This window comes from Macaca fascicularis, chromosome 10 (assembly GCF_037993035.2).
Source record: "Macaca fascicularis isolate 582-1 chromosome 10, T2T-MFA8v1.1".
Taxonomy (NCBI): Eukaryota; Metazoa; Chordata; class Mammalia; order Primates; family Cercopithecidae; genus Macaca; species Macaca fascicularis.
The window spans coordinates 84489317-84506127 of NC_088384.1; the positions used below are offsets into that span (position 1 = coordinate 84489317).

At 50.5% G+C, this 16811-nt stretch overlaps 2 protein-coding genes across 3 annotated transcripts; both read right to left on the minus strand.

Annotated features, from left to right (window-relative positions):
* Positions 1 to 23: 23 nt before the first annotated feature.
* TMEM239 (transmembrane protein 239) lies at positions 24 to 4006 on the minus strand. 2 transcript variants are annotated; one of them, XM_005568504.4, is made up of 2 exons: positions 3893 to 4006; positions 24 to 3802 (listed from the first exon to the last, which is right to left on the minus strand). In XM_005568504.4, the coding sequence occupies exons 1-2, from the start codon at positions 3971 to 3973 to the stop codon at positions 3296 to 3298; spliced, it is 588 nt and encodes a 195-aa protein (XP_005568561.1). In that variant the 5' UTR covers positions 3974 to 4006; the 3' UTR covers positions 24 to 3295. The 2 variants fall into 2 exon arrangements, with proteins under 2 accessions (XP_005568561.1, XP_065378955.1); XM_065522883.1 differs by having other exon boundaries at positions 2250 to 3765; positions 3893 to 3944.
* A 481-nt stretch (positions 4007 to 4487) lies between these two features.
* On the minus strand, positions 4488 to 5308 carry C10H20orf141 (chromosome 10 C20orf141 homolog). The gene is made up of 2 exons (XM_005568506.4): positions 4875 to 5308; positions 4488 to 4779 (listed from the first exon to the last, which is right to left on the minus strand). Exons 1-2 carry the CDS (start codon positions 5132 to 5134, stop codon positions 4542 to 4544), a joined length of 498 nt encoding a protein of 165 aa, XP_005568563.3. The 5' UTR covers positions 5135 to 5308; the 3' UTR covers positions 4488 to 4541.
* Between the last annotated feature and the right edge of the window lie 11503 nt (positions 5309 to 16811).

The window sequence follows — 16811 nt, forward strand, 5'->3', positions numbered from 1 at the left end:
TTCAGGAATTATGTTGATGGTATCACGTTTCGCCTCTGCAAGCTCTCTAGCTTTATTGCCTGTTATCTCTATACCCTACTCCCACTTGCCTGCCCTTAGAGTTGTCCATTCCATTCTGTTTATCTTCCGTTTTTATGTGTTCTTGCCAAAAAGTGTCTTGTTTTGCTGACATACCTTTTACATTTGTGTAAAAGGAATTGTATTCTCATTCCATTTATTTTTCAATGCTAGGATTTTAAGATTGGTTCATGTACCTTCTGCCCCTTCTAACTGTTGCCCCTTGGGCCCATCTGCCTTGTTTTACCCTTCCCTTTACCTACCCTGCTCCCACTAGTAACAGTGCAATAGGCATTCTCATAGTGCCCCCTTATGCTTCGCTTCTCAAACAGGGTGCAATGTATCACCTGGGAATCTTGTTAAAATGCAGGCTCTTGGCCAGGCACGGTGGCTCATGCCTGTAATCCCAGCACTTTGGGAGGCTGAGGCGGGTGGATCACCTGAGGTCAGGAGTTCGAGACCAGTCTGGCACCAACGTGGTGAAACCCCGTCTCTACTAAAAATACAAAAATTAGTCAGACTCGGTGGCAGGCGCCTGTAATCCCAGCTACTTGGGAGGCTGAGGCAGGAGAATTGCTTGAACCTGGGAGGTGGAGTGCAGTGAGCTGAGATTGTACCACTGCACTCCAGCCTGGACAACAAAGCAAGACTCTGTCTTAAAAAAAAAAAAAAAAAAATTGCAGGCTCTGATTCAGCCGGTCTGCAGCAGGGCCTGAGACTGTATTTCTAACCAGCTTCCAGGTGATGCCTATGTTGCTGATTCTGGGACTACATTTTGAGAAGCAAGGCCCTTATAGACCTCTGTGAAAATGCATTCTGGGATTCTGGGTCCTAGGGTATATGCTGATCCAATGTGATGAGTATTGCCCATCTGCTCTCCAGTCTGGCTGCACCTCCTTACCCCATACCAGCTGGGCAGAAGGGTAAAAGGTATATATTCTGCGGGGAAAGGAAGAAGGTCTTCTCCTTGCTGCTGCCCACATCCCATCCACCAGTGCATCTGGTCAGGGCCCAAGACTCCTCTCCCTCTTCATTGGAATGGACCCAAGGCTCCAGAGCAATGTCTCTGGCTAGCAATGCATGGCCAAGTCAATGATGGATCTAGGCCAGGCAACCTGGTCTCCGCCCTCACCACATGGGATCCTGAATCCTCAGCCCGCCAGACATCTAGATTGGTTTGACTCATAACCTCCCTAGGCTTGGGCTTTAGCTCTGATAGGAGCTCTTGAGAAGCCATGGGGTCTTCAGTTAGTCAGGTTGTTTGTGTTTCCTTTGCCCCCTTCACCTTCTCTTGAGTAGCCTGGTAGGACTCAGATGGCCTGGCCTTGCCACTGGCAAATGGCTATCCTGGGCCTGACTTCTCATCTCTAAAATGGGATGGTCACAGCATAGCTATAATTTGTGGTGCTAGGAGCGGTCCCAGGTCCTTCACTCACATGCCAGAACCCTAAGACAGGAGTTCTTGCTTAGTTTTATCCATGAGGAAAGTGAAGTTGAGGAAGGTTTAGCAATTTCCACTAAGGGCATGGAGCTAGTAAGTGAGAGTGCTAGTATTCAAGCCCAGCCTCAGCTCATACACCAAAACCCATCTAACCATGAGACTATGTCAGCCCCATGTCCTACCTTGCTCTCGCTACCAGGCCATAATGCAGGGAGAAATACAAAGAAACAGAAAGGAAGGACTGGACCTTGGGTTTTGGCACTGATGCTGAAGGCATGTAATCAGTGGCATGGAGGGTTGCAAAACTCTAAGGCAAAAATGAACCAGGGTTCTAGGGACCAACCCCAAGGCCCTGAGTATTTATGGGGCAAGAGAAGAGGACCTTGGGTCTGGGGTTTCAAGAGCAAGGATTTTAGGGTTATATATAAAGCAGGGATCAGAACTGGGCAGGAGTTGGGGATGGCCAGGGATTGGGTGGGGGTCAGGTGTGGATAAAGTTGTCTATCATGTAGCTTACTTGGTAATAACTCAATGTTTTGTTGGAGGGGCCAGCAAGTGAACGAATGGCCAGCATTCAGGGCATCAAAGGATTGCCCTTTCCAAAGCCCTTCTGGTGCCTGAGCGGCTTGCTGGGTCAGTTTTGGAAACCCTGGGACTGTGCTTTCCCCACTTACACAGCTGTGCAAGCATCTCCTGGCACCCAGCCCCAGGCCCAAGCATTTCATAATCAAAATAGTTCAACATGTGCACATTTTGAGATTTCATGGCACATGACCTTTTATATCTTGTCCACACTTAACCAACCTCTTGTTTACCATTTTAGGGCCAAAATTCTAACCAGGACAGAGAGTTGATCTGAAAGCCCAGAGAAGCATCCTGTTCCTTCAACAGTCTTTGGGGTCAAAAGATCTTTTGAGCCTACCGAATGTTCTTAGAGGTGAAAACAACATCTTACAGGTTTTTGGTTTTGACAAAATGCTTCACAAATAGATATTGTCTTTGACTCACAACAACCCCATGACAGAAGTGGCCCACCTAACATTGAGACTCAAATGAATTAATTGGCCAAGGCCACACATTGTGTAAGTGGGTGAAATGAGACTTCTTGATCATTTTCCCATAACAGACCTTGGGATTCTTAGAGAGTGAGTAGGTACTGTCTGACCCCAGTTGGCCCATTTCTCAGACTTGGGGATGCGGACTGAGGCAGGAAGTAGGAAGTCTAGGGAGGAGGATGCCTGGGCTGCAAGGTTTGGAGGCGAGGGAGTTGAGGTCTCCTGGCTTCTGGCCAGCCTTCTCCCTGATAGATTTTTGTCACTGGGACCCTCTCTAGAGTCTGTGGTTCTCCTGGAAATGAAAAAAGGGAATTGCTGGGAGGAATGGCAAGGCCAGGGGTGCCCAGGTAGAAGTTTTCAGTGAGTCTGAAGCTGAGACAGCTGAGTGACTGTGAAAAAAAGATGCTGTCAGTTGCCAAGAGGGCCCCACGGGTATCATCACATCCATATGGGCACTGTCAGTGGCTTGGTCAAGCTCTGCCCCTGGCTAAGCAATTTCCACCAATGGCTAAGCCATCTGTTCTGCCCGCTCTTCTCAAAGGCCCCAGCCCCTCACACCAGGAACCTGCAGCATTGACTTGAGGAAGGAGTCCGGGGTCAGGCCAGTCTACCTGTTCGGGACTGGGGGTCTGGGGCCTGCCAAGGCAGGGGGCCCTTATCCCATTGCCCTCCCTCTCCCCACAGGGTCTCAGGCCCTAGGCCAGGGCTCAACAGACACAGGCAGTGGGATGGGGTTGCCCTTCTATTGATCCAAATCCTGAGTGTAGCCTGGGTGAGTCATGGAGGTGAGGAGGCCCACGAGGCTTAGCAGTGTGGAGAAGAGCAGCAGGAAGGAGGCCGTGAAGAGGAGGGCAGGCAGGGCACTGAGCACCAGCAGCAGGAGAGCCGGTAGCAGGTGGCGCCACACGGCGGCCACGACGGGCCACAAGGAGCTCAGTAGGTAGGAGCCAGTGGTGAAGAGTGCATGGCACAGCATCAGTGCCAGCAGCAGGTAGAGTATCCCCTCCAGACCCCACAGCAGGCGCTGCAGCGGTTGCCGCCAGTTCGAGGTGCTCCACCACTGGATCCAGCTCGGGGGCACGTGGCTCACCCACCAGCGTACCCAGCCATGCCTTGTGACCCAGGCTGACCAGGGCACTGCCTGCTGTGGCCCCTCGCCAGCCCCGATGGTATCTGTCTCCACTCGCGGCTGCTGCATCACGGCTGGTGCACCTGGGGAGAGGGCCAGGGCCTTGGAGATGCCTGGGACCTCGGGGCGGGGGGCAGAGAGGGGGTACAGGGGTCAGGAGGGCACCAGTGTGGGTGGGGTGGGGCAACAGAGTTGGGGTCTGGGACTTACCTCTGGGCAGTTACCTAAGTCATGTTGCTTCCTGCAGCACCCAGGACGGCCTGGCAGGCAAATCCAAGTCCCCACTCTCATCTACCCCCACCCTTCCCAGAGGAGCCCCTTTGTGACCCGGGCTGGGGTGGGGTCCAGCCAAGAGAGGAGTCACTGCAGGGTGTGAGGCCCACCCGAGTCCCTCTGCACAGACCCTCCAGGCTGGCAGGGGAGCCTCAGAGCCCCGCAGATGTAGTTTCTCATGCTTTCTCATGGGAAGCCCTCCCTGGATCCCCGTCCCTTCCCTGCTTTCCCTGCTGGCTGATACCCACCCCTTTCCACCCTGCTCTCCTGCAAGTCTTTCTGTCTGGACGTTCATTCTCTAGAGCCACAGAGGAGGTCAGAGTGACTGCCCCCAACCCACAGGCTCTGAGATGGCTGCCACATTCTTCCCCAGGCTCCCTGGCTTGTATCCTGCCTTCTCTGGCGGCCCCAAGACTCAGACCCGGGTATCTGATACCTATATTATAGGACTGGAGGCCCTGTGAGGTTCAGGCTGGGAAGAAAGGGGTATTGTCCCACCTGCCCAGCCAGGAAGGAGAAAAGGGGGCATGAGGAAGCAGGGTGGCCATTGTATATTTGAAGGACACTGAGTTGTGCGGAGGGGCTCTCAGGCCCAAGGATGGAGACAGAAAGCCAGGCCAAGCAGGGTCAAGGGCATGCCGCAGGCTCTCAGAAGCGGGCCCAGCCCCATGAGCAGCAGCAGCAGCGCGTCCTGGAGGCTAAGTTGTCCTGAGACTCTCCCCATTTGCAAGAGTAGAGCCTCCTGCTGTCCTGGACCCTCACCGGCCCCCTGACTCTGGCCCCTCGTGAGAAGTTTGTGCTGTGGCAGAGTGCGACCTGCGGGCCTGTGGAGAGAGAGAGGGTGGCAGCTGGGTTTAGGGAAGTTGTCCACTGGCCTGCCCGCCTACAATGCCCACCTGCCAGGCTGTTGCCCACTTACCTATGGAGCAGGTCAAAGGCGAGGAAGCTGACCAGAAGCAGCAGCAGGGCTGGGCCAGTTGTGGAAAAGACTGCCCGGATTGTCAGCCCTAGTGCCCCCAGCCCTAGGACACTGTCCAGGAGCTGGGCCCAGTTAGGGCCCCAGGAGGACACACGTGGATGCACTGGACTACCCAACCCCTCCCCAGCACCCAGGCCCCTAGGAGGAACTGGGATCGGATCCTCAAGGGCTTCGGGTCTGGGTAAGCAGAGCCGGGTCATGGAGGGAGGTGGAGGTGACAGGAAGAACTAGTGCTGAAAAAGATTACAGGAATGGGAGTTGGGGAAGGGGTAGGGCCCTGGCAGATACAAGGGTGAGCTCGGAGTGGCGAATTAGGTTCCTGCAGAGTCTCCCCCTCCCCCATACTCACCCACCAAACCCTCCTCACTTCCTCCCACTTTGGTCAGCATTCTGGGACTGGGCACCTGGGGCATTGTGACTTGTTGCCAGGTGGGGCCGTGGGGTAGGGAGGGGGCTGCTGCTGCTGCTCTAGCCTCATAAGCAGCTGGTGGCCTAGGTGGGGCTTAGCTGGGAAGTCAGGGATTTCTGAGAACTAAGACTCATCCTCTTGCCTTTGCTAATTCTCTGCCCTAGGGCCCTCCCTTGGGGATCTGAGTTGTCAGGAAGGCATTCTAACCCCATTACTATTTGGGCATCTGTCCAAGGGAGCAAGGTCTGCTTTCTTCTTCCTGTGAGTTTGCAGAGCTGCATGTCCAGGGGCAAGTCATTCAATATCTCTGTCCCCAGCTATCTTCCCTGTGGGTCCTTCTGGGGGATTTTTCAGGCCTGCAGTTCCAGATTGCAGAGATGGGCTCTGCCAGGAGACTGCCTGAGGCTTCTGGGGCGGGGCTGTCATATAACCTGCTAAATGGGGGTGGGAGAGGAGGGGGCTGTTCAGGTGTTCTAAGCACTACAGTTTATAGTGGGTATTATGCATACTGGGTTTCCAGTAATGAGGTAGAGGACATGAATTTAAGAGGACTATGACCTAGTAACCCACATATTAGAGGTTAAGGTTACACTCAGAATGGAGTTATATGAACTTATAACTGAGAATGGAGTTATATGAATGGAAAATGAACATATAATGAAGGGGTTAGTCACCTCGATTATCAGTATATCATATTACACTGATAATCTGTAAATGGGTGGTAGCCATAGGAGTCCAGCGCATCTCAGTTTAGTGACTTGAGAGGCAAGAGTGGAAATGTGTCATAATTAAGAGAACTTAATCTTTGCCCGCATATCATACTTTGAAGGAAAACTGGTAGGGGTGGCAAAAAGGGAGACAGTGGCCATACAGACCCTAGGAGAGGAGGAGACAGAACAAGAATCAGGCTGCATATCCACCTCTAGCAGGCCTTGCCCAGAGACCAGTGTCACCAGCCCTAGCGACCATGCACTGATCGCTCTTGCTCTGGCTGTTCTTGCTTATCCAGCAGCTGGACTTTCGGAGTAGATTTGTCCATAACGGGATAAGGTATAGCAGAAGATCCCAGAATTTTTTTTTTTTTTTTTTTTTTGCATTAAGTTCCAATTGTGTTTGTAAAGGAGCATTAAGGTCTAAGATTGCCAATTCCCTGAGCCTGATCAACCCTGGATGCATCCACACAATTGCATTCCTGGACATACAGACCTGGGGAGCATGTCCTGAAGAGTCCACCAAGATGAGGCTACTCCATATTGCAGGGCATGGGGGGATCGGAGAGACTAAAGCTCCTTAAAGATTTACTATGCACCAGGTGCTCTCCACGCATGTATAGGAGAGTTCTGTCTGTGATTTTCTCAGAGCTTATTTTTTATTCAACAATCATTTATTTAAGTGCTTCTTACGGGCCAGGCACTGTGCCAGATGGTGAGTGTATTAGGCCATTCTTGCGTTGCTATGAAGAAATACCTGAGACTGGGTACTTTATAAGAAAAGAGGCTTAATTGGCTTGCAGTTTTGCAGGCAGTACAGGAAGCAGGGTACCAGCATCTGCTTCTGGGGAGGCCTCAGGAAACTTCCAATCATGGCAGAAGGCAAAGGGTGAGTAGGAGCAAGGGAGAGAGTGGTGGTTGGGGGAGTTGCCACACACTTAAACAACCAGATCTTGAGAAAACTCACTATTTTTTTTTTTTTTTTTTTTTTGAGACGGAGTCTCGCTCTGCCGCCCAGGCTGGAGTGCAGTGGCCGGATCTCAGCTCACTGCAAGCTCCGCCTCCCGGGTTCACGCCATTCTCCTGCCTCAGCCTCCTGAGTAGCTGGGACTACAGGCGCCCGCCACCGCGCCCGGCTAGTTTTTTGTATTTTTTTAGTAGAGATGGGGTTTCACCGTGTTAGCCAGGATGGTCTCGATCTCCTGACCTTGTGATCCGCCCATCTCGGCCTCCCAAAGTGCTGGGATTACAGGCTTGAGCCACCGCGCCCGGCCGAAAACTCACTATTTTGAGGACAGCACCAAATGAGGTATCCACCCCCATGACCCAAACACCTCCCTTCAGGCCCCACCTCCAACATCGGGATTTGAGATTTCAACATAAGATTTGGACGAATATTCAGACTATATCAATGGGTCATAATTTCTAAAAAGAGAACCTGAGGTGGGGATACTTGTACACATGGTTTATTGAGGGAGTGCTCTCAGGAGGAAAATCTTTTTTTTTTTTTTTTTTTTTCGAGACAGAGTTTCGCTCTTGTCACCCAGGCTGGAGTGCAATGGCACCATCTCAGCTCACTATAACCTCTGCCTCCCAGGTTTAAGCGATCTCCTGCTTCGGCCTCCCAAATAACTGGGATTACAGGCACCCGCCACCACACCCGGCTAATTTTTGTATTTTTAGTAGAGACAGGGTTTCACCATGTCGGCCAGGCTGGTCTCAAACTCCTGACCTCAGATGATCCACCTGCCTTGGCCTCCCAAAGTGCTGGGATTACAGGCATGAGCCACCCTGCCTGACCAGAAGGGGAAGATTTTTAAAAATGAAGAGACTCTTCAGAATTGAAGGACATGATTCTCTAGACCATAAGTTTCCACCAATTCACAGCACAATAAGTGAAAAAGGACTAGCTAACACCAAGGCATATAATGAAATTCACATTAGCAGGGATAAAAAGACACTCCTAAGAGCTTCCATCATATAAAAAATCACATACATTGGATCTGAAGCAAGAATGGTATCACACTTCTAAACACCAGTACTCGTAGCTAGAAGACAATAAATGCCCTCAAAATGATTTCCAATACAGAAATGTATATGTCTAAATGATTATTAATTGGGAGGGTAAAATAATGACATTTCAATTATACAAGTTCTCAAAAATTTGACCTTGCATATACCCTTTCTTAGAAAGCTACTGGAGGATGTGCTTCAGCAAAACAAGGAATTAAACTAAGAAAGACAGCAATATGGCATTCAATAAATGAGATTAAACACAGAAAACGGATGATGAGAAAAGCCTGGGATGTCAAATATACTCCCGGGTAAAGAAAGTAACCAACCCAGCCTGAAACCAGAAGATGTGCTCCAGGAGTGATGTCTCCAGAGGAAAATGAAATCAACTGATTATTAGCTATGTTTGGATATATTGAGTAAATGTCCAGTTATATTGGAAGCTTTGGGATTGAATTAATGACTGGTGCCTAGAAAACTAAGCAAATGATAAAAACAAAGTAATTACTAACTCCAGGTAGCACAAAAAGTTAAACATAATATTTATTTATTTATTTATTTATTTATTTATTTATTTAGTTTTGTTTTTTGAGATGGAGTCTTGCTCTGTCCCCCTGGCTGGAGGGCAGTGGCGCGATCTCGGCTCACTGCAAGCTCCCCCTCCCGGGTTCCCGCCATTCTCCTGCCTCAGCCTCCCGAGTAGCTGGGACTACAGGCGCCCGCAACCGCGCCCCGCTAATTTTTTGTATTTTTAGTAGAGACAGGGTTTCACCGTGGTCTCGATCTCCTGACCTTGTGATCCCCCTGCCTCGGCCTCCCAAAGTGCTGAGATTACAGGCGTGAGCCACCACACCCGGCCTAAACATAGTATTTACATAGTCATAACAAAAGCACTGAATATTGATTCCAAATGGTGATTTAGCTTTATGAAGACGGAAGGAGGGAGTGTATGTTTGTGTATCTGGATGTGCGTATTGAGGGGAAGGTGGTAGAAAAACTCCTTTTTTTCATAGCAGAAATCCACAGATAATAACTACGTATAGAAAAATCAAGAAATGCACAGTGGCTCACATCTGTAATCCCAGAACTTCGGGAGGCTGAGGCGGGCAGATCACTTAAGGGCAGGAGATCAAGACCAGCCTGGCCAACATGGTGAAACTCCATCTCTACTAAAAATACAAAAATTAACTGGGCATGATGGCAGGCATCTGTAATCCCAGTTACTTTAGTGGCCGAGGCACAAGGGTCACTTAAGCCTGGGAGGCAGAGGTTGCAGTGAGCTGAGATCTTACCACTGCACTCCAGTCTGGACAACAGAACAAGAAATTGTCTTTTAAAAAAAAAGAAGAAGAAGAAAAGAAAAAAAAAAAAAAGAAAAAAAGGAAGTAACAAGAAATCTAAGCATAGAGAAAAATATAGGAGAAATAACAAAAAGAACTAAAAGTGCTTGGCTTGGGAAAGGCATAGAGCAGAGTCTTCTATTACAAGCCTAAATGTGATTTACCTTTAATACTATATTGTAGCCTGGATGTCTATGGAAAACTGTATGAAGATTTCTCAGATAACTAAACATAGATCTACATTCAATTCAGCAATCTCACTACTGGATATCTACCCAAAGGAAAATAAGTTATTATATCAAAAAGACACCTGAATACATAGTTTATTGCAGCACAGTTCACACTTACAAAGATATGGAACCTATCTAAGTGCCCATCAACTGATGAGTGAATAGAGGGAATGTGGTGTGTGTGTGTGTGGAATACTACTCAGCCATAAAAAAGAGTGAAATAATGTCTTTTGGATGGAACTGGAGGTCATTATTCTAAGTGAAGTAACTAAGGAATGGAAAGCCAAATACCATATGTTCTCACTTATGAATGGAAGCTAGGCTGTGGGTTTGCAAAGGCATACAGAATGGTATAATGGACATTGAAGGCTCAGAAGGAGGAGGGTAAGTGGGGGTTGACAGATAAAAAACTACATGTTGCATACAATGTACACTACTTGGGTGATGGGTGCTCTAAAATTTCAGACTTCACCACTGTACAATTCTCACTTGTAACCAAAAACCGCTTGTACCCCTAAAGCAATTGAAATAAAAATAAAAACTATGTTGTAGCCTGGATAACATAGCGAAATCTTGTCTCTGGAAAAAAAAAATATATGGCTGGGAGCAGTGACTCACACCTGTAATCTCAGCACTTTGGGACGCCCAAGGCGGGCAAATCAGGAAGTCAGGAGATTGAGACCATTCTGGCTAACACAGTAAAACGTCGTCTCTACTAAAAATTTCATGTGCCTCAGCCACTCAAGTAGCTGATGAAATTTTAACACAGTGAAACCCAGTGTCTACTAAAAAATTAGCTGAATGTGGTGGCACGTGCCTATAATCCCAGCTACTTGGGAGGCTGAGGCAGGAGAATCGCTTGAACCCAGGAAGTGGAGGTTGTAGTGAGCCTAGATCACACCACAGCACTCCAGCCTGGTGACACAGTGGGACTTCGTCTCAAAAAAAAAAAAAAGGTAGAAATTAGCTAAGCGTGGTGATACGTCCCAGATACTTGGGAGGCTGAGGTGGGAGGATCGCTTGAACCCAGGAGTTCGAGGCTGCAGTGAGCTGTGATCACACCACTGCACTCCAGCCTAGGCTGTGGGAAAGAGAGTTTCCGGGGTGCCAGTTGAGTTAGTCTTCCCTATGTGAGACACCCATGGGAAGTCATGGGCGGCCTCTGAGGAGAAACGTCTCCTTATTGCCTTCATGTCTTTATGCCCCAGAGCATAACCACTCAGCGGCATTCCACAGGTTGCTCAGGCAGATAACACTCCCTTGAAGCAGTGGAGTATACTCAAACATCTTGGCTCCTCCTGAAACCCACTCCCGCCTGTTTAAGTCCTGATAAGTTAAATTTTTTTTTCCTTTTTTTTTTTTTTTTTTTCTGAGACGGAGTCTTTCTCTGTTGCCCAGGCTGGAGTGCCGTGGCACGATCTCGGCTCACTGCAAGCTCCGCCTCCTGGGTTCACGCCATTCTCCTGCCTCAGCCTCCCGAGTAGCTGGGACTACAGGCGCCGGCCACCATGCCTGGCTAATTTTTTGTATTTTTAGTAGAGACGGGGTTTCACCGTGTGAGGATGGTCTCGATCTCCTGACTTCGTGATCCGCCCGCCTTGGCCTCACAAAGTGCTGGGATTACAGGCATGAGCCACCACACCCAGCCAGTTAAAGATCTTAAGTAGTTTAGACACTCGCCTTTGCTCAAGGAAATTCATAGAAACCGCCACTACTATACGTCTTATCAAATGACTCTCGAGTTCTCCTTCACTGATTAATCCTTTTCCTCATCCCTTCCTCCTCCTCCCATCTGCCCTAAGAACAAAGAGCTTGTAAACCAATAAATTGGGCGGAGCCTGAGAGCTCTGGGCCCTGAGCAAGCCTCCGATGCTCCGGTCCCTCCCGTCCGTGGACTCGCCTTTTAAACGCTTATTCTGCCCCTTTCTAACTCCTTTGTCTCCGCCGGACTCGGGGTACCCGCTAGGTGGTATGGGGCTGTTTTCCTCAACAGAGCAGGACAGTATCTCTTTTTTTTTTTTTTTTTTTGAGACGGAGTCTGGCTCTGTCGCCCAGGCTGGAGTGCAGTGGCCAGATCTCCGCTCACTGCAAGCTCCGCCTCCCGGGTTCGCGCAATTCTCCTGCCTCAGCCTCCCGAGCAGCTGGGACTACAGGCGCCCGCCACCTCGCCCGGCTTATTTTTTTTTGTATTTTTAGTAGAGACGGGGTTTCACCGTGTTAGCCAGGATGGTCTCGATCTCCTGACCTCGTGATCCGCCCGTCTCGGCCTCCCAAAGTGCTGGGATTACAGGCTTGAGCCACCGTGCCCGGCCCAGGACAGTATCTCTAAAAAAAACAAAACCAAAACTATATTTTGTAGCATTTTGATAAAAATGACTTAGTTACAAAGAACAAATCAACAGTCATGCTATGGAGATCAGGAATATTCCTTCCCAGGATAAATGAAACGTTATGTGGATATACTCTTGTGGCTTAAGATAAAATTACCAGTGACAGCATCAAATACCAGGGATAAAACTCAGAATGTTGTGAATCTCCTGCATTTCATGTGGAGGTGCTCTAAACCACCACGTAGTGCTTCTCAGCCTTTAACACGCATATGTATCTCCTGGGGTTGAATCCTCTGGGAGTCTTGTTAAAATGCAGATTCTGAGGCCAAGGCGGGAGGATCACAAGGTCAGGAGTTCGAGACCAGCCTGGCCAATATGGTGAAACCCCGTCTCTACTAAAAATACAAAAATTAGCCGGGTGTGGGGCGGACGCCTGCAGTCCTAGCTACTCAGGATACTGAGGCAGGAGAATTGCTTGAACCCGGGAGGCAGCAATTGCAGTGAGCCGAGATCGGGCCACTGCACTCCAGCCTGGGAGACAGAGCGAGACTCTGTCTCAAAACAAACAAACAAACAAAATGCAGATTCTGATTCAATAGGTCTGGGACAGAGGTGTTTTTGTTTTGTTTTGTTTTGAGACAGAGTCTAGCTCTTTCACCTAGGCTGGAGTGCAGTGGAGCCATCCCAGCTCACTGCAACCTCCACTTCTTGGGTTCAAGCGATTCTCCTGCCTCAGCCTCCCAAGTAGCTGGGATTACAGGCATGCACCACCACGCCCAGCTAAGTTTTGTATTTGTAGTAGAGACAGGGTTTCACTGTGTTGGCCAGGCTGGTCTTGAACTCCTGACCTCAGGTGATCTGCCCAGCCTCAGCCTCCCAAAGTGCTGGGATTACAGGCATGAGCCACTGCACCCAGCCTGTTCTGCATTTCTAACAAGTTCCCAGGGGATGCCACTGCTGCTGGTCTTCTGGTCTTTAACCACACTTTGTGAAGCAAGGCTCTCAAAGACCTTGATGTACGTAGGAGAGAAAGCTGGGGAGGACAGTTATTAGGGGAGAATGGGTGCCTGGGGAGATGCTACCCTGTGCATCCTGGTCCCATGTGAGACTCCACCAATGCTCACCTACATCACAGGGAGTGAGTTCTGCTTTAGCATCCAGGCACAGGAGATTAGAGGCACAGGCAGGCAGTAGATTCTACTACTTCATTAGTTGTACTGCTGGACACACAGTTTCCTTTCTTTTCCTTGATACTGTTTTATTCCATCTAAGTATGTAGGAGTAACAGGGCTGTGTTATGCTGTTTTCCCCACCTTTAATTCATCTGATTAATCTAGGAGCCCCCTAAGGCCCCACATTATCTCACTTTATCATCACAGCAACCCTGGGAGAAGGATACGGTTCCCATTTTACAGATGAGGAAACTAAGTCTTAGGGAGGTGAAACTACTGCCCAAGGACAGCCAAACAAAATACATGTCAGAAGTGGGACGTGAAACGAAGCCTGTGTGTTACCAGAGTCAACCTATCCTCTCCCACTCCAACCACCTAACCACACCAGGGAGCTGGCAGGAGATTCCTAGCCCACCCCTTACATTAAAATCTCTTTTAGGCAGGTGCCACTATCCAGTCCTTTTCAGTTACACCTAGCGAGACCACGAAAGATCTACCTGGCTCCTGGTAGACGAGATCTGGCTATACAGGTACCTGGGTGCAAACCTGCCCCTCTGCCCCAGGAGCTATCACCTCCAGATCCTGATGCTTGTACCTTTGCAGTCCCAGGTAGCCAGTGGCAAGGGCCAGGGGTGGCAGCAGGGCTGGGAGTGGAGAAGAGTGTGAGAAGGTGCTGCGGGGCTCAGGAGACACAGCAGGGAACCAAGGAGTCCTAAGGGTTGCAATAGGGCAGAGGGGCACGGAGTGCAGAGTGGTGGGAAGGGGAATGGGGGGTGGGTGCAGGAGACATAAGGGGTGGAACATCCTAGCCACACATGGTGGCTCACATCTGTAATCCCAGCACTTTGGGAGGCCGAGGCGGGTGGATCACGAGGTCAGGAAATCGTGACCATCCTGGCTAACACGGTGAAACTCTGTCTCTACTAAAAATACAAAAAATTAGCCGGGTGTGGTGGCGGGTGCCTGCAGTCTCAGTTACTCTGGAGGCTGAGGCAAGAGAATGGCATGAACCCAGGAGGTGTAGCTTGCAGTGAGCTGAGATCCCGCCACTGCACTCCAGCCTGGGCAACAGAGAGAGACTCCGTCTCAAAAAAAAAAAAAAAAAAAAAAAGAAAAGGAAAAAAGGTCTGCATCCTGCAGACCTGGCCCCTAAAAGATTGGTGAGAGGGTGCCAGCCACTCCACCCTAGTCACTTTGGGAACTGGTCTTTCAGTTCATGGCCTGCCATGTCCTCTCCTGCAAAACCTGGCACTGTTAGGGAGGTCCTTTCAGCCCTACTTTGTCCCCTCTAACCTTGAATATGTTATACACACACTTTATGAGAGCTGACTAGGGACCAGGTGGCTGTTCTAGGCTCTGAGGTGCAGCTGTGGACATTTGGGTAGAAAGTTCTTCTGGCGGGCTACTTACCTCCTGCTGGGGCGGGGGAAACCTGAACAGCCAACAGGTAAGTATAGCAAGATCATCTCAGTGTTGAGTGCCTTTAAGATAATAATTTAAACGGGTGGGAGGATAGAGTGTGTAAAGTGAGAGTTTGTTTTAGTCAGGGTAGTCAGGGAAAGCCTTTGGGAGCAGGTGATGTTGAAAGGAAATCTGACTGAGAAGGCAAACTCCATGCACAAGCGAAAAGGCCAGGCGGCTAGTTGTGCTGGTGCGTGGGAGGAGCAGCTAGAATGCCAGAGTGACTGGAGGGATGGGAGCCAGGGGATAGGGAGGCAGATGGAACGGGAAAGACGTGGGCAGGAAGAACTTGGTCATGAAGACCTTGCAGGTGAACCCACTGGGGACTTAAGCCTGGAGGAACTTGACACAATTTGCCTACTGTGTGGGGAAGGGCTTGGAGGGGGTGGGGGCTTCAGGAGGCTGAGATGTCCCGTTTCTTGTGCCCCCGCCCTTCTTTCCTGAGAAACATGGATGGGTGTGGGGACCAGAGACCTAGAGGTGGCCAGATTGGTCTTTGGCGGAAGGCTTAGCAGCCCTCGGGACCTGTTCTGACTGTGGCCTCCCACCTTCGGGAAGCATCCGCGCCGCCCATCTGCCCCAGGGAGTCCCAGCTGTGCAGCGCTTCCCTTGAATATCTCTCTGTCCTCCCATCCAGTGCCCGGGATCCGGCAGCGCCGTCGGGGCAGGGCTCCCCGAGGCGGGACCCAGTTGTTCGTGGGCCATGTGGGGTCACTCCCTTTCGGGAGTCCTCTAGCTCTTTACGCTGTGTGAGTGGGGCAGCCCAGACGCCTTGAGAAGCTCCAGGACCGGTGCCTATGAGGTAGTCCCTGCTGGTGGTGGGCCCCAGTCCCAGACTGCAGTGCGCTATTTCTTTCTGGGGTTCGTGTGAGCGTGGGCCGCCAGAATGGTGCCGACAAGCTGATTTTGGGTGATTCTTATCATTTATACAGATAGTGGCCCCGCAAAAACCATTTGCGCAGGGCCCCGCTTACGCCAGATGATTGCCGGCCACTTCTGGGCATCGCTTCTCACTTCTCGTGGGGATGGGAGCATCTCCCTGGAGGGCCCTTTGCAAAGGCCAAGCGCTGGCCAAAGGCACACCACTGGACGCATTTCCTTCCTTCTGGGGAGATGACCAGAAATGGAGGATCCAAAGGGGGTCCTGGAGGGAGGACGGAAAGGGCATCTCGGGATCTGGGCAGCCTCAGGGCTGCCGGCTCCCCGAGGAGAATAAGAGTTGGGGGCGAGGAGCTGGAGGGGAGGTCAGGGCGCGCGTCAAGCCTTGGCTTCTCCACCCTAGCCCCAGCCCGCGGGCTATCGCTCCGGCTTCTCTCTCCGGGTTATGTAACCCCGGGACGGGACGTGGCAGCTGGGTGAGTGAGGGAAGGAGTAGGGGAGGGAAGAGAAAGGAGAGGAGGGGCGGGGCCGGGGTTGGTGATGGTGGTGGGAAGCGCCGTCACGCCGCCTCTTTTTGGGCCCCTTGAGTTGTCTTTCAGGAGGATTCCGGGACCAGCCCTCTCCCCAGGCGCCGGGTCGGCCCCCAGCCCCGCCCGCCGCCTCATTTTCTCTTCACTCTTTTCCCTCTTCTGTCCCACCTGCCCTGCCAGGGGGCCTCTGGCTCTGGATAGCTTTTCCTCTCGGGTTGTAGTTTCCTTCCCAAAGTTCTCAGCTTTGCTACCTCGCCCAAGTCAATTAGCCGCTCTAAGCCTCAGTTTACCAGTTTGTAAAATGAAGTTTGATTGAGAGGCCACGTGCAAAAGTCTTGGCATAGCACATGGTACAAAGTAGATGCCTGCTGCGGGCTGAGGGCCTCAAGGGGCTAAGTGAAATGGTATGTGCCAGGCGGGGTGTCAGAGCCCCGGCAGCGCAGCTAGGAGTGGTTGGCTCCCGGGTGGTAAAAGAATTTACCAATAGCAGTATAGGTTTGAAAAGTTTTATTAGATGGAAAGAACTCCGCAGCAGAGCACAGCAGGGCGCTTCAACAAGAGAGGCCTGAGTTCACTTGCAGGGAACTGAAGGGTAATTTTGACCACATTAGTTATGTAAGTCATAGTAAATGATATTCTGAGTTCCTCAGATAAGGGGCTTTGCCTCCTGATGGTCTGCTTGATGACCACCAGGTGATCCTTGCTCTTCTCATTTTCCCATTGATAAATATTTTGGGCAAATCTTTGACCCTTTGTATTTCTCCATGCCCATGTCTACTTGTCTGTTAGGATCCCAAGAAAGG

Bases quoted from the DNA above. Each gene is read 5' to 3' on its own strand.
- C10H20orf141 (XM_005568506.4), bottom strand. From the start codon at position 5,134: ATGACCCGGCTCTGCTTACCCAGACCCGAAGCCCTTGAGGATCCGATC. The intron at 4,780-4,874 runs GTAAGTGGGCAA...CTCTCTCCACAG, and splicing joins GCCTTTGACCTGCTCCATAG to GCCCGCAGGTCGCACTCTGC.
- TMEM239 (XM_005568504.4), bottom strand. From the start codon at position 3,973: ATGAGAGTGGGGACTTGGATTTGCCTGCCAGGCCGTCCTGGGTGCTGC. The intron at 3,803-3,892 runs GTAAGTCCCAGA...CCCCGCCCCGAG, and splicing joins ACTTAGGTAACTGCCCAGAG to GTCCCAGGCATCTCCAAGGC.